This window comes from Aptenodytes patagonicus, chromosome 9, assembly GCF_965638725.1.
Source record: "Aptenodytes patagonicus chromosome 9, bAptPat1.pri.cur, whole genome shotgun sequence".
Lineage (NCBI taxonomy): Eukaryota > Metazoa > Chordata > Aves > Sphenisciformes > Spheniscidae > Aptenodytes > Aptenodytes patagonicus.
In genome coordinates, this window is record NC_134957.1 from 11,959,173 (window position 1) to 11,972,987 (window position 13,815).

Consider the following 13,815-nt stretch of genomic DNA (forward strand, 5'->3'; position numbering starts at 1 on the left):
CCTCCCTTTGGTTACTTCAGTAGGACAATTGCATCCAGCACTCCCCGTTTTACTAATGCCCCCCCTGCCCTGCTTTTACTGACGTTGCATTCAGATTCATTAGGCTACAGTGGAGGTGAGGTCACACACGCTGTTAATTCAACCCTGTGGCTTTCCATTTTGGCACTGGCTTTAACGACGTGCTCACGCACTGTTTCTGACCCAAGAGTGACTCAGGAACCTGGCTCTGCCCTGGAGACAAGCGGGGCCTCAGCAGGCAGTTTGAGGTCACTTGTCCTTCTCTAAAAAGGGGAAAGATAACTTGGCTTTCTCAGAGGGACTTGGTGGCGTGCTCCACCCAGGGCACGCCTGGGCAGCATGGCTCCCGGGGGAGCCATGGTGGGAACTGGCGCTTGCTTGGTGTGGCTGTTCCCAGCTGGATGACGGTGCCTTTTTCCTGGCTCTGCAGCCTCAGCCCAGTTCTCCCCATGAGGGGAGGGCACAGGAAAACAGCCAGGCTGCGGAGAAGGGGCATGCAGGAGCAAGCGAGGAGAGCGTGTCAGGAGTAGAGCTGCCACCGGAGCTGGGGTGCCTCTGAGCTGTGCGTGGGGTGTCTTCTGCTCCACTCATTCTCCCTCATGGTACCAGCATCTCATGGTGCACCTCCAGGCAGGACCTCCAAAACCCCTGTATGTATCCAGTGGTTTCTCTGGCACGTTTGTGGAAAGCTCTGCCAAATGAATGGGCTACAGCACACCAGGCCAGAGCTGCTTATGCCTTCCCCATGATTTCAGTTTCTCTTCCTCCCAAACACAACCCTACCAGCAGGGTCAGAGCTGGGACCAGCACATCCTGCAACGGCCCCAGGGATCTCAGCTCCGGCTTGGAGCTGGCGGCCATGTAGCAGCAGCCCGTGTTTGAGTGCTTCGGCAGCGCAGTGTTTACCTTGGCTGTCTCCTGGCTCCAAGAGATGAACAGATAGTGCGGCTAACAATGCTGATCGAAGGCGCCAGGAACTTATCTCTGGCTTCAGCCACCCTTGGGGTAGGAAGTCCTGCACCCTAAGTGCAGAGGAACAGCCAGAAGCACTTGGATCAGATGTCCCTGTGCTGAACTCTGCCTCCTCGTCCCCTGCAAAGGCTGTCAGGCTCTTTTGTTCCAGCTGCGACCTGGCGCTGAGCCCTGGTGCCACCAATTCTCCTCCCAGCCATGCCCCCATGTGCCAGCAAAATCCCCCTGGCTCCAGAGGATTTCTGCCTTGTTTACCACAGAATTAGCAGGACCAGACCCTCATATCTCAGGGATGTATTTTCAAAGCTGGGCTTTCTGCAAGTTAGAAATTAAGGCACAGCTTCCCAACAGTGGACAGTCCAGTGCCAGCGACCCCATGGCACTGCCACCTCCCAGCGTGGGGTCACCCTGGAGAGCAAAGCTTGGTCCGGACCCTACAGCCATTGAGCCAGGAATGATAACGGCTCATAGGCAAAGTCGGCTGAATGCAGTGGCCCTGCTCACTGGGGCTGTGTCTGCTGGGGGCTTCCTGCCAACCCGAACGTGGAGTCATAGCCGTGGTGGGAAAGGCAGGAGCTGGGTGCGCGTCGGGTTTTCATAGGTGCCCATCCTGCTCTGCCCCCAGGAAGGGTGAACCCCACTCTCCCCACAGCATCCTCCAGCTGCAGGTGGCTTCCAGCCGGCGGCATGGGGGCGAGTGTGCGTCACCCTTTCCTAAATTTGAGTCACTCTGGCTCCTTCCTCTTCCTCTTGAGGAAAAGCCGTAAAGGGAACCACTGCTTGAATGAAGGCTTAGTCAGAGGGGGAGAGCAATCCTCCCTGCTTCTTCAGAGGGAAGAAAATACCACCTGGCTTTTGCTCCAAACAAAACAAGGCTGGAAGCGGTCTGTCTTGTTACTGGAAATGGTCTCAGTCCCAGGGCTGATAAGCCAGCCTCTAAAATCCCTGGAGAAATTAATGGCTTTGTTATCATGATAAACGTGCTGGATTCCTTCTGGAAAATGAATTTGTTAAGCTGCTTACAGATAGAAAGTGGCCAGCAGAAATAAGTGGGGTGTGAAATACGTTCAAGGCTCCTTTATCCTCCTGCTGCAAGGAATAGTTTTTTAGGGGCTGGCTGTAAATCCTGGTTTGGTCAGAAAATAAATGAATGTGAGGACGTTGCTCAGACCGCAGAGCAAACTGCCGCAACCTGCCATGCAGGCCGACACAGTCTCTTTCCCAGGGGGAGCTGGGGAGGATGCTCGAGGTTGTACGTGATGTGATGTGTCTGCCACACCTGAAGGTGCCTGGGGATGGGGTGGGGGGTGGCTGTGGGGCAGAGGCCACTGGGCGCTGCTATCGCAGCACTCCCAGTGCCCCGGGTCTCTGCTGGCAGGGAAGCACGAAGCCGGGCAAGGCACGAGGCAGGAGGCTGGCAGCGATGCCTTGCGGCTGTGCCCGCTCCCGGCTACAGATGTCTTCCATCGTGACTAACACCATGACATTAATCACTGCTATGTTGTCATCCGTGAGCTGAGCAAAACATTTCCAAACACACCTGGGGATTGTCAGGAAACTCAAAGGACACAACAGGGTGAGCGATACCCAGGGCCGGCATTGCACAGGCAAGCTGGCGGGAGGGGAAGAAGAGGATGGCTGCTGCCTGTCCATGGATGGGGCTGTGCAATCAGCCTTGGCTTTTCTTTCCTCCTGCAGCACGTTGGGGCACCCAGACCCACGGCCCCCCATGCCTGGTGTCCCTCCCTGGTACAGGAAGGCCGTGTTTGTGGAGTACCCTGATGCCTTGTTCACACAGCCCAAGCCCAAGCCAGCGTGGATGGGTAAGAAACACCCACAGCGCGGTGAGCCCTAGCTCTCCTTGACAGCGTCCAAACTCATCCTGGGTTGGGTGCTGGCACTCCTCGGCCAGGAATGGGAAAGCACCTGGGTAGAGTCCCAGTACGGCAGAGCTGCTGGGAATGCAGGGAGCCTTGCTGGTGCCAGAGCAGTTGATGCTGCTGTGCTATGTGACGGACAACCACTAATTGTGCAGATGGAAAGCCCAGACCCTTTGGGGCCCATGGCTGGGTGTGAGCTGCCTGACCCCAGCTGCCTGACCCTGTTGTCTTCCCCCTCTTCAGGTCTCTTGGGCCCCACCATCCGAGCAGAAGTCTATGACACAGTGGTCATCACGTTTAAGAACCTGGCCTCCCGCCCATACAACCTCCACGCCATCGGGGTGTCCTACTGGAAGGCATCAGAGGGTGAGTTGGGCAATAGCCAGGTGCTGCAAGTCCTTGTGCAGCACCTCCTGCTCTGCCGCCTGCCTGCCAGGAGGGAGAGAGTCCTTCCCTGACCCTGCTGTTCACATCCCTCTATGAGGACAGACAGTGACAGAGATGGCTTAGCCTGGGGGAACAACAAGACCGTGCCCAGCCCAGAAATGAGCTGAGATGGGCAAACAGCCCAGAGCAAACCTGTATCAATTATAGAGGTAATACATAGGTTAAACCTGAGGTTGGATGCTTAAGGCCAGGAAGACTGTGCCCTCCAGTGTCAGGGCAGGTGGTGGGTGCACAGCCTGACAAGCGAGTCTCTGGCACAGCTCTGCTCACTGCCCTGAGACCAGCCAATGCCGGTGGGCATCAGGCTGGCCCCAGGGTCTGGGGTGGAGAGAGGCTGTGCTCTAGGCTGGGGGAAGAGGCATTTCTATAGCCACAGTGTGTTGGGGATGAACCTTCAGTGATATCTGGTTGTTCCTTTGGCTTTAGGTGCAGGGTACGAGGATGAGACCAGCCAGCCAGAGAAGGAGGGTGACAGGGTGGATCCAGGGAAGACACACACGTACATCTGGGAAATCCAGCAAAACCAGGGCCCAACGGATGGCGACTCACCATGCCTGACCCACTCCTACTCCTCCAACACCGACAGTGTGAAGGACATCAACTCCGGTTTGATTGGAGCCCTGCTCGTGTGCCGACCTGGTAAGGACAGCACAGGACGGGGACAGGTCACATGCAATCATGAATTGAAAATCAGAAAAATCAAAGACACCTTCCAGAGGCTGAACATGGCAGCGGAGTCAGTAAGCTGTGGTCAACAACAGCACTTTTGGGGTTTGGCCCTTTCCTCAAAGAGTCCCTTCCCAGTGCAGGAGCCGAACACACTTTGGATTTCCCTGCTGGAGAGAAATCGGTTGCTTCTTCCTTTGCAAGATTTCAGACCACAGATGAAATCTTCTACCTTGTATCTGAACCTTATCTATCCATAAGGTGAATTGCTATGGAGGCATAAATGTTTGTCTTTCCTTCAGAGGTTCATCAAGCTGTGATCATTCAGTGTCAGCCAGGGTGCTTTGTCAAACAGGGTTTTGTCGGAAGAACTAGAGCGAATTTTGTATCAGCAAGGGTTAAGGATCAGGCAGGAGAGAAGCAGGACACCTGGGGCACTGCCTGGTCCACAGTACCTGTGCCTGCTCTCCTTCCTTCAGTAAACATGGAGGTGATGAAATCCTGACTGTTAATACTTGCTGGGTGCAAGGCACCAAGAAGTGTACCTGGGGTGGGATTGGTCACCCCTGGTTGAGCCATCTGCTGGAGACAGTTGTTCAGACCCCTCTGTAGTCACTGGAGAGGAATGAGCACGAGTCACTTCCTCCCAGGTCACTGTCTGCAGGCTCCAGTGACTCACCAGGAACAGTTTCTCCACTGACCGAGACAAGTCTAGACCATCAGCGCAGACCATGGTGCTGATGAGGGGGCTAGATAAAATGGGCTCTTCCAGGTGACTAAGTGGATCCTGAGAGCCTGCGAGGGGAAGGCAGCACAAACTGACCTTTCGATGCCTTCTGGGGGCAGCTGCCTCTCAACTGTCGGCTTTTGGGGACTGCAAGGCTGGAAACAGGGCTGTGCCAGTCATGAGATGTGACAAAAGCAATCCACAGCCTGGCCTTGATTTACCAGTTCTTGGAGGGCACAAAGGGAATTCTCTGGGGAGACGGGCATGGTGCTTGCTGAACTTTAAAGAGATCCATCCCATGGCATCTTGCAGGGACCCTGGCAAGCGATGGGAACGAGGACACGCAGCAAGAGTTTGTGATGCTCTTCGCAGTGTTTGATGAAGGTAACTACCTTGTTGACCAGTGTCGGACCCTGAATTCAGCCTGGTCTAGGGCACATGCTTTGGCCATGGTGTGAGAGCAGTTGCTCAGCTCCCACACTGCCTCCCAAGGGTTTGAGCCTGGTACAGCCCCCCCGACCAATGTACTCCTGGTGCAGTACTGCCATTCCTTCTTCTGTGCCCCAGGTGCAGGGAGCTTGCAGCCTCCCCAGCTCTCCCATCCCATGCCCTGGCCTTGTTCCCATCACACAGGCTAAAGCTACGGGGGGGTAATGCCCTGTCACGTGCAATGGTCACCACCACATTCATGCAGAGCCGTGGCCAGGTCTGCTGTGGATTTCCAAAAGGCACCACACATCTGACCTCCCTGGATTTTGGCTTTCATACTGTTTCACCCCAGTGGGAAGGTTTCCTTTTTCTTTGAAATGCCCTCAAGTGAAAGCTGACTGCATCCTCCTCTCTCTGCAGGGAAAAGCTGGTACTCTGAGTCTGGCTCCCCAGCAGCTCCTCAGCCCCTGTCTCACAACAGGACGGAGCTGCACACCATCAATGGCTACATCAATGGCTCACTGCCTGGTGAGTACCAGTGTGCCGGGGACAGGGACGGAGGGCATGGGAGATGCTAGGAACAGGGGTGTAGCCAGGTCTGTAAACTCAAGGTAGCTCGTGAAAGGATGTGAGAAGAGACATCAAGAGGAGTTTCCAGGTGATGGATCTGTTAGGCTGTGTTCACCCCAGAGGCACTATCACATCTCAACTCCTTGATCTGCCTTGCCCATTTACAGTGGGGCAGGACCTGTTTCTGGCTGTCTGTGTTGCCAAGTGCAGCTGAACTCCTCGGAGGTCTCCAGGAATAGTGCTGGTAGCAAAGAGTTTCCTCTCTTGTAGCCATGTGAACGAGGCTGGAGGTAGCATTGAGGGGAAAATTCGGCTCTCACTAGCCCAGCTCTGACAACACACCTCTGTAGGATTTGGGGAATAGAATCATAGAATCATTTAGGTTGGAAAAGACCCTTAAGGTCATCAAGTCCAACCGTAAACCTAACACTGCCAAGTCCACCACTGGACTATGTCCCTAAGCACCACATCTACATGTCTTTTAAATACCTGCAGGGATGGTGACTCAACCACTTTCCTGGGAAGCCTGTTCCAGTGTTTGATAACTAACTCTTTCAGTGAAGAAATTTTTCCTCATGTCCAATCTAAACCTCCCCTGGCGCAACTTGAGGCCGTTTCCTCTGTCCTATCACTTGTTACTTGGGAGAAGAGACCGACACCCACCTCGCTACAACCTCCTTTCAGGTAGTTGTAGAGAGCGATGAGGTCTCCCCTCAGCCTTCTTTTCTCCAGAAAAGCAAAAGAAAGGCCATTTATGGTCTCAGTGAAGACAAAAGTTAGCATTTTCTGATGTTCTTCTGGGAGAAGGTCCAGAGGTGCCTGAGAGTGAAGAATCTCCAAGGCAAACTGGGAAACACTGTCAGGAGAGTCATTACCATGAGCAACCTTGGTGAACCACACTGTGAAATCTCCCACCTGGGTCTGGCCATTCTCCAATAAAAGGCAAAAGCAAAACTCTCCTCAATTCCCTGTCCTGGTGGATCCATGGAGCTTAAGAGCTGAGTAGACCTCATGGTCAGCCGCTGTCTCTGCACAGTGGGTTTCCCCTCAAGAAGGTATCCACGTCCACCCAGCAACCCCCTGTCTGGCTGCAGGACCTGGTCTGAGAGGTGTCTGATAGAGAGGTGGCAATGGAGAGCTGAGGGCCTCAGGACAGAGCCTCCACCCTGTCTCCTCCCGGGCTCTTGGGATCTGTTCCAGTCACCTATCACACTCAGTGCCAAAAACAAGTGCTTGACTCTGTATTTGACTTTGTTTGGCTTCAGCTTCCATGGACTTGCTCTTGTTATTCACGTCTCTGCTAGATTACAGAGCCCTTCAGCACACATTAATTTCTCTCCAGGAAAATATTTTTACAATGCAGTCAAGTCCTCTCCCATTTCCTAAGCACACTGAGCTCTTTGAGTCTCTCCGAGGAAGGAATTTTCTCCAGCCTTCAGATAATACTGGTGACCTCTCTCTGCCCTTTTTGGGGTATTTCAACTACTGCTGAGGATGTGTTGGAGCCCTGCCCCAGATGCAATGTTTTAGTATCAGGCTTGCCAGTGTTTTGATCAGACAAATGATTCCCCTTTCCAGTTCCTGATTCCCCTATTTATAGAGTCAAGGAGCTTGTTATTTTGTTGATCACATCCATTGGGATTTGATGATATCTGTCTTGCCATTTTATTCCTAAAAATTGGATCTCCTGTGCAGGTCCCTTGACTTTACTTTGTTTTATGGCAAAACCAGCCTTCAGCAGGATTTGGACTATTTTCTTCCCTTTTTCAAAAACTTCTCCTGCTGTGTTGCCCCACATTGGGCGCCAAAAAGGACTGTTGTGGTTTAACCTCAGTCGGCAACTGAGTACCACACAGCCGCTCGCTCACTCCTCCCCCCACCCCCAGTGGGATGGGGGAGAGAATTGGAAGAGTAGAAGTGAGAAAAACTCATGGGTTGAGATAAAAACAGTTTAATAATTGAAATAAAATAATAATAACAATAATAATAATACACAAAGTAAGTGTACACAAAATAACAGCCATGTCACCACCAACTAGCAAAAAGGAAACACAAGCTTTCTTAGGTGTCATGGGTCTTTAGAGTATGCATATTCCAAATTACAGTCTGATTGTAAACCCTCTAAATCAAGTGACCCAAAAGAAGAACGATTTCAAATGGGGCCCTGAGCAATGACAAGCTTTTGAACAAATTAAAGAGAAGATAGTTCATGCAGTAGCCCTGGGGCCAGTCCGGGCAGGACAAGATGTAAAAAATGTGCTCTACACCGCAGCTTGGGAGAATGGCCCTACCTGGAGCCTCTGGCAGAAAGCACCAGGGGAGACTTGAGGTTGACCCCTAGGGTTTTGGAGTCAGGGATGCAGAGGATCCGAGGTCCGCTATACTCTAACTGAAAAAGGGATATTGGCAGCACATGAAGGGGTTCGAGCTGCTTCGGAAGTGATCGGCACTGAAGCACAGCTCCTCCTGGCACCCCGACTGCCGGTGCTAGGCTGGATGTTCAGAGGGAGGGTCCCCTGTACACATCATGCAACTGATGCTACATGGAGTAAGTGGGTCGCACTGATCACACAACAGGCTCGAATAGGAAACCCCAGTCGCCCAGGAATCCTGGAAGTGATCATGGATTGGCCAGAGGGCAAAGATTTTGGAATATCGCCAGAGGAGGAGGTGACGCGTGCTGAGGAGGCTCCAGTGTATAATGAACTACCAGAAAATGAGAAGCAATATGCCCTGTTCACTGGTGGGTCCCGTTGTATTGTGGGAAAGCATTGGAGGTGGAAAGCTGCTGTATGGAGTCCTATGCAACAAGTTGTAGAAACTGCTGAAGGAGAAGGTGAATCGAGCCAATTTGCAGAAGTAAAGGCCATCCAGCTGGCTTTAGACATTGCTGACCGAGAAAAGTGGCCAGTGCTCTATCTCTATACTGATTCATGGATGGTGGCAAATGCCCTGTAGGGGTGGTTGCAGCAATGGAAGCGGAGCAATTGGCAGCGCAGAGGCAAACCCATCTGGGCTGCTGCATTGTGGCAAGATATTGCTGCCCGGGTAGAGAACCTGGTTGTACAAGTCCGTCACATAGATACTTACATACCTAAGAGTCGGGCTACTGAAGAACATCAAAACAATCAGCAGGTGGATCAGGCTGCTAAGATTGAAGTGGCTCAGGTGGATCTGGACTGGCAACATAAGGGTCTACCTCTACTGGCAACATAAGATCTACCTCTTTTGCCACTGCATCCTGCTGTGAGCTCCCATCAGCACACCTCCCAAAGCCCTTGCCAAAGTTTCCCACTCTGTAAATCTAGTCTCATTTTCTCAGGGGGATGATGTGGCCTGCACTTCTGTTTTGCTCAGACAGTCCACATTCACAGGCGACTTCTCCAGCTTGAAGCCACCACCTTGCAGGGCAGGGGACTCTACTCAGCCCGTGTCAGGCTCTGAGTCCGTGACACCAAGAGTGGGGACAAGGGATGGACATAGTGCTGACTCCTGGGTGCTTTCCTTCTCTCCTGGCAGGTCTCACACTCTGCCTCAAGAAGCAGGTCCAATGGCACGTGATTGGATTGGGCACTGGGCCAGAAGTCCACTCCGTCTTCTTCGAAGCCCACACGTTCCTGGTGAGAAGCCACCGTCTCAGCAGCCTAGAAATCTCCCCTGCCACGTATCTCACAGCCCAGACCATGCCAGGAACAGCTGGCTGGTTTCGGCTGTTCTGCCAGATACTGTCCCATCAGCAAGGTAACCTTATTCTGCAAGAGCTCAGGGGAAAAGAAGTTCAGGGGATGGCCCGGGCTCAGGGTTCTATGCAGTGCTGCAGCTCCAAGGCCCTTCCTGTTCCATAGTGTTACATCCACGTGCAATCTGGCCCGTGACCAGGATGGCATAGGTTGACTCATGTGATGGCCCATTTGATGGGGACAGTAGTGGAGAGGACATTTCCTAAGCAGAGCCTGGGGGAGTGCGCACCTGTGCTGGCATGTCAGTGTGACCTTTTCTGCCCGTCTTGTCTGAACCCAGCTGGCATGGAGGCCATTGTGAAGGTGGAAGAGTGCCTGGAGGAGCGCCTGATGAAGATGGGGAAGCTGTCTGATGAGCCAGAGGACATGGATTACCCTGAAGAAGATGAGGAAACTTATCATGCTATCCAAGTGCGCTCTTTTGCCAAAGAGAAACCTGTGACCTGGACTCACTACATTGCGGCTGAGGAAATGGACTGGGACTATGCCCCTGTGAAGCCCGTGTCTCTGGATAGGTGAGAGTGGGCGTGTGTGCCCATGAGGCTGCTCCTTGAGGCAGCCCTGCCAGCTCTTCCCCTTTTCCCTAGAAATTTATTTTCTTTGTGCCCAACCTGGACAGTTTTGTTCTTCCTAATTGACGCTAACAGTATGGATGCAGGACAAGGATGGTCTTGGGGAGGCCATGGGAAGGCAGGACCTGGCTTTGCTCCATTTTACCAAATGCCCTGCAGAGGCATTTGTCCCCAGGGCATTTGCGTCTCTGTCGCCCAGGTCTCTGGCGTCAGCCCCTTCTGAACAGGCAGCAACGCCTGGTGACCCTTCTCACTCTTTAGCCAGGAGGTCCTGCACAGCCAGGACATGCGCCCCCAGTCCCAGAGTGTGGGTTTCCTTGCCCTGTCTGGAAGGACCTGCTTTAGATGGCAGAGGCAATTAGCCCCTGCTGCTGCCTCACTTCTTGGAGGGAGAGGTGATGCAAGTGCAGTATCTCAGCAGAAGTACCTTAGTCAGCCCTGCATGGCGATGACACTTGCCACCAGTCCTGACGTCACTCTGCTGACACAGGCTGTGTGGGCTGGGACTGGCTTGCTAGTGGGGTCACCGGGTTCTGCCCTAGATGGGGATCCCAGCCAGCGGCCGCTGGAGCAGGGCAGAAATCCCTACCTGCAGTCCCTCTCAGGGTAAGCCAGAGGAGATGTCCTCTCCAGCTTAGGGCTGGCCTTGCTCCTGGGAAGGAGCTGGCATGATCAAGACAAGGCAGCTGCTCTGTTGCATTATGCCCATATACTGGGGGCGTTCCCTGACACAGGACAACCTGCCATGCTCTCAGCTCTCACAGTCACCAGTTCCCTCCAAGACAGGGCAGTGTCAGCCCAAGGCTGCTACTGTGCTACCTAGTTGACGCTTTCTCCATTAAAGAAGCACTGAATCACTTGAAACGTTATTCCCCAGGATGCATATTGTGATTGCAGGGATGGGTGTCCCCATTGTGCCCTGGTAGTCCCCGGGCAGCTGTGTAGGCCCTTGGATGATGGAAGGTCTTGCTCTGGTTCTGACAGCATCCCGCATGTGGCCATTTGTTCTTTCTCTGCCTTGCCTGCAGAAACATCACGAGCCTGTTCCTGGAGGCTGGCCCTCAGCGGATTGGTTCACAGTATAAGAAAGTGATGTTTGTGGAGTACGAGGATGCAACCTTCAAGAAGCGCAAGGTGTCAGATCAACTGGACAAGGGAATTCTGGGGCCTGTCATTAAGGGGGAGGTTGGAGATCAGTTTAAGGTAAGAGAGAGATTGCTTTCCACAAAGAGGGACTGGAAGGGGAAACTTCAAAGCTTGATGCTGTTCATACTAATAGCTCTTGGTTTGTGGCTAAAGTCTGACATAAGTCCTTGAGGTGCTCTATCATGTTTGGTAATGTCCAAAATTCACCAGAAGGGCAGATGTTACTGAAAGCTAAAGCTAAATGCTCTTGGTGAGATCAGCAGAGATGCACAGGATATGGCCCAGTCCCCTTGATTTGACTTCATTGCAGGCGTCTTAGGAATCGTGTGAATTAATCCATGACACATGGCATCCAGCACCTTCTTCTGAGGCAGGAGTGTCCTCTCATCCTCCACTCTTCTCCATTTGTGTGCTCTTTCCATGCAGTATTGGGGACTGTCGCTTGTGTCTCCCCAAGTGCCTCTACTGACCACTTGACTTGTTTGCTGCTAGGAGGAATGGGATGATTTCCAGGAGCTTCACATTTCTGCTCCCTGCCTGGGGTTCCCTGCACAGTTGTGGGCATGGAGCTGAAGGTAACACCTGTGGCAAAGCCCCAACAGAGCTATTTAGATAAATAAATGAAGGGCTTCATGCAGAGAAGTGGAGAGCACTTTGAAGCTGTTGACTGCTGTGCATACTTAGTGTCTTGGTCCTCCGAGGCCTCCTGGACTGACAGTCCTCTTCTGTCTCATATGCAAAGTGACACTAAAGACAGCAACTTTCTCTTTAATAAATCTGATATTTTCACGTTCTCCCTAAAATGGGCATCTCCCGGAAAGATGGACAGTGTAGACTGGTAGAGAAATAAACAGTCGTTTCTTCTATTCTGACCCCTACTTTGTGGTCCCAGATACATCCGGGTTCTCCCCCGTTGGACACTGGCAGGTAGTCAATCCCAGAGTGCCACTGCCCAGCATTTCCCTCCCTGTGAGGACACTGAGGGCAGCCTTGAGTGAGGCTCCTCACAATGTTCAGAAAGCATTAAACGTTCCTGCGGGCTGTCCTCATTTCAGATCGTGTTCAGGAACCTGGCAAGCCGACCATACAACATCTACCCTCACGGCCTCACCAGCGTAAGGCCATACCATGCCATGAAGCCCTCTCAAGGTAAGGCAGGCCATAAGAATCTGGGGCATCACTTGGCCACTGCCATTCTTCTGGGCCAGGAGAGCTTCCTGCAGCCCATGGTAAAACTGTTTGTCCAACCCATCCATCCAAGTGCCTAAGCCCTGCAATCCCAGAGATTATGATGATTCTTGGTTCATGTCCCCCTTAGTGCCATATAACCCTGTCTTTAAGGAAGGCTTGGATGATGACTGGAAGAAGGAGCATTGTCAACCAGAGAGCTGGGACCATGTTGTTTGGTCCATCCTGGAGGCCTCCACTTCCTGACGAGGCAGGAACCACCCTGGTGATCCTGCCTGTGTTTGCCAGTCTGCTTACAGTCCTCATTCCCTGGGCTCCCCCCTGCCCTGCTTTAATGTGGGGGGTTCATTATGATTCAGACTCTCCCTCTCACAGCTTCGCGGTTTTTGCTCCAGGCTTGTTGAGTTACCAGGTCCCTTTCGCAGACCTGTTTTCATCCCCTGCCAGCATGCTCCCAGGATCACAACTTGTGCAAGGCCATCCCACGTCCCACCAGGGCAAAATCATGCCCTATCCCTCTCCCCTCCTCCTCTCTGCCCTTTTGGGTGCGTCATAATGATGGGAGCAATTGCAGAGGCTGGAGAAAAGCTCCTCTGCTGCAGCAGAGGCAGCAGAACCAGGACGGCAGCTGCTAAGGAGTTCAGTGAACTAGGTCAGCTTTGTGACCTGTTACTATCTAAATTAAGGTTTTCCTTCAGGAGAGTCAAAAGGGCAAAGCGGCCCATCAGCTGGCAGGACTAAAGGAGCCAAGCCACACGAGGGAGCTGGGAGCCCTGTCCTTGCCCCTCTGTCAACATCCCCCAGCCAGACATGGCTCACCAGCTTTGCCAGTGTTTCAACTCTGAAAGTGGGCGAGTCATGGTCCTGGAGCCACGGGGATGATGCTCTTTAGGGGATTATAAATAAAAAGAGCTACTCCTACCCTGACTGACACATGAGCTTTGCAAACCATGCTTTTACAGTGGCTCAGCTGGGCACTTGGAGCAGAGAAAAGTCTTTTTCTAAGTGCAAGATCCTGCTGAATGCTCAGAGGATTTATTTGCATTTCAGTTTTCCTTCTGTTCCTTCCAGATCTCCTTGCTTTTCTCATGGTCTAGCTGTAGTTGCTTAAAAATGTATCTTTCCTTGCTTTGTTTTTCACCCATTTCAGCCCTGCCCAGCTCTGTACCTTCATCTGTAAACTCCTCTAGGCAGCCCAGAGCCCAGACACAGCTGAGACTGGGCAAATTTTCCAGTTTGCAGGAGTTTCAAGGACTTTCAAAATCAGGCATATGCCTCTCCATCCTCATCTGGTCCCAGGGGTTCCTTTTGTCCACATCAGCTTTCCATGCAAGCACATGCTAGCAGCCAGTGTGCCATCCCGGGGTGGGCATGGGTTTGGGTAGTTTTCTGTGCAACCTGTGTGGTCAAGAAACCTCCTTTCTGAGCTCTTTTAAAAAGTGGGATCACCCCTTGCAGGA

At 52.6% G+C, this 13,815-nt stretch overlaps 1 protein-coding gene across 2 annotated transcripts in view; it reads left to right on the forward strand.

Annotated features, from left to right (window-relative positions):
* The window catches only part of F8 (coagulation factor VIII), a 28,488-nt gene that overhangs the window by 1,159 nt on the left and 13,514 nt on the right, over positions 1-13,815 (forward strand). For both annotated transcript variants that reach the window (XM_076347149.1, XM_076347150.1), the window contains exons 2-10: positions 2,689-2,813; positions 3,114-3,236; positions 3,744-3,956; positions 5,023-5,094; positions 5,560-5,667; positions 9,229-9,450; positions 9,730-9,964; positions 11,050-11,224; positions 12,223-12,316. In XM_076347149.1, the coding sequence (XP_076203264.1) occupies positions 2,689-2,813; positions 3,114-3,236; positions 3,744-3,956; positions 5,023-5,094; positions 5,560-5,667; positions 9,229-9,450; positions 9,730-9,964; positions 11,050-11,224; positions 12,223-12,316 (1,367 nt within the window). The remainder of the gene's footprint in view (positions 1-2,688; positions 2,814-3,113; positions 3,237-3,743; positions 3,957-5,022; positions 5,095-5,559; positions 5,668-9,228; positions 9,451-9,729; positions 9,965-11,049; positions 11,225-12,222; positions 12,317-13,815) is intronic.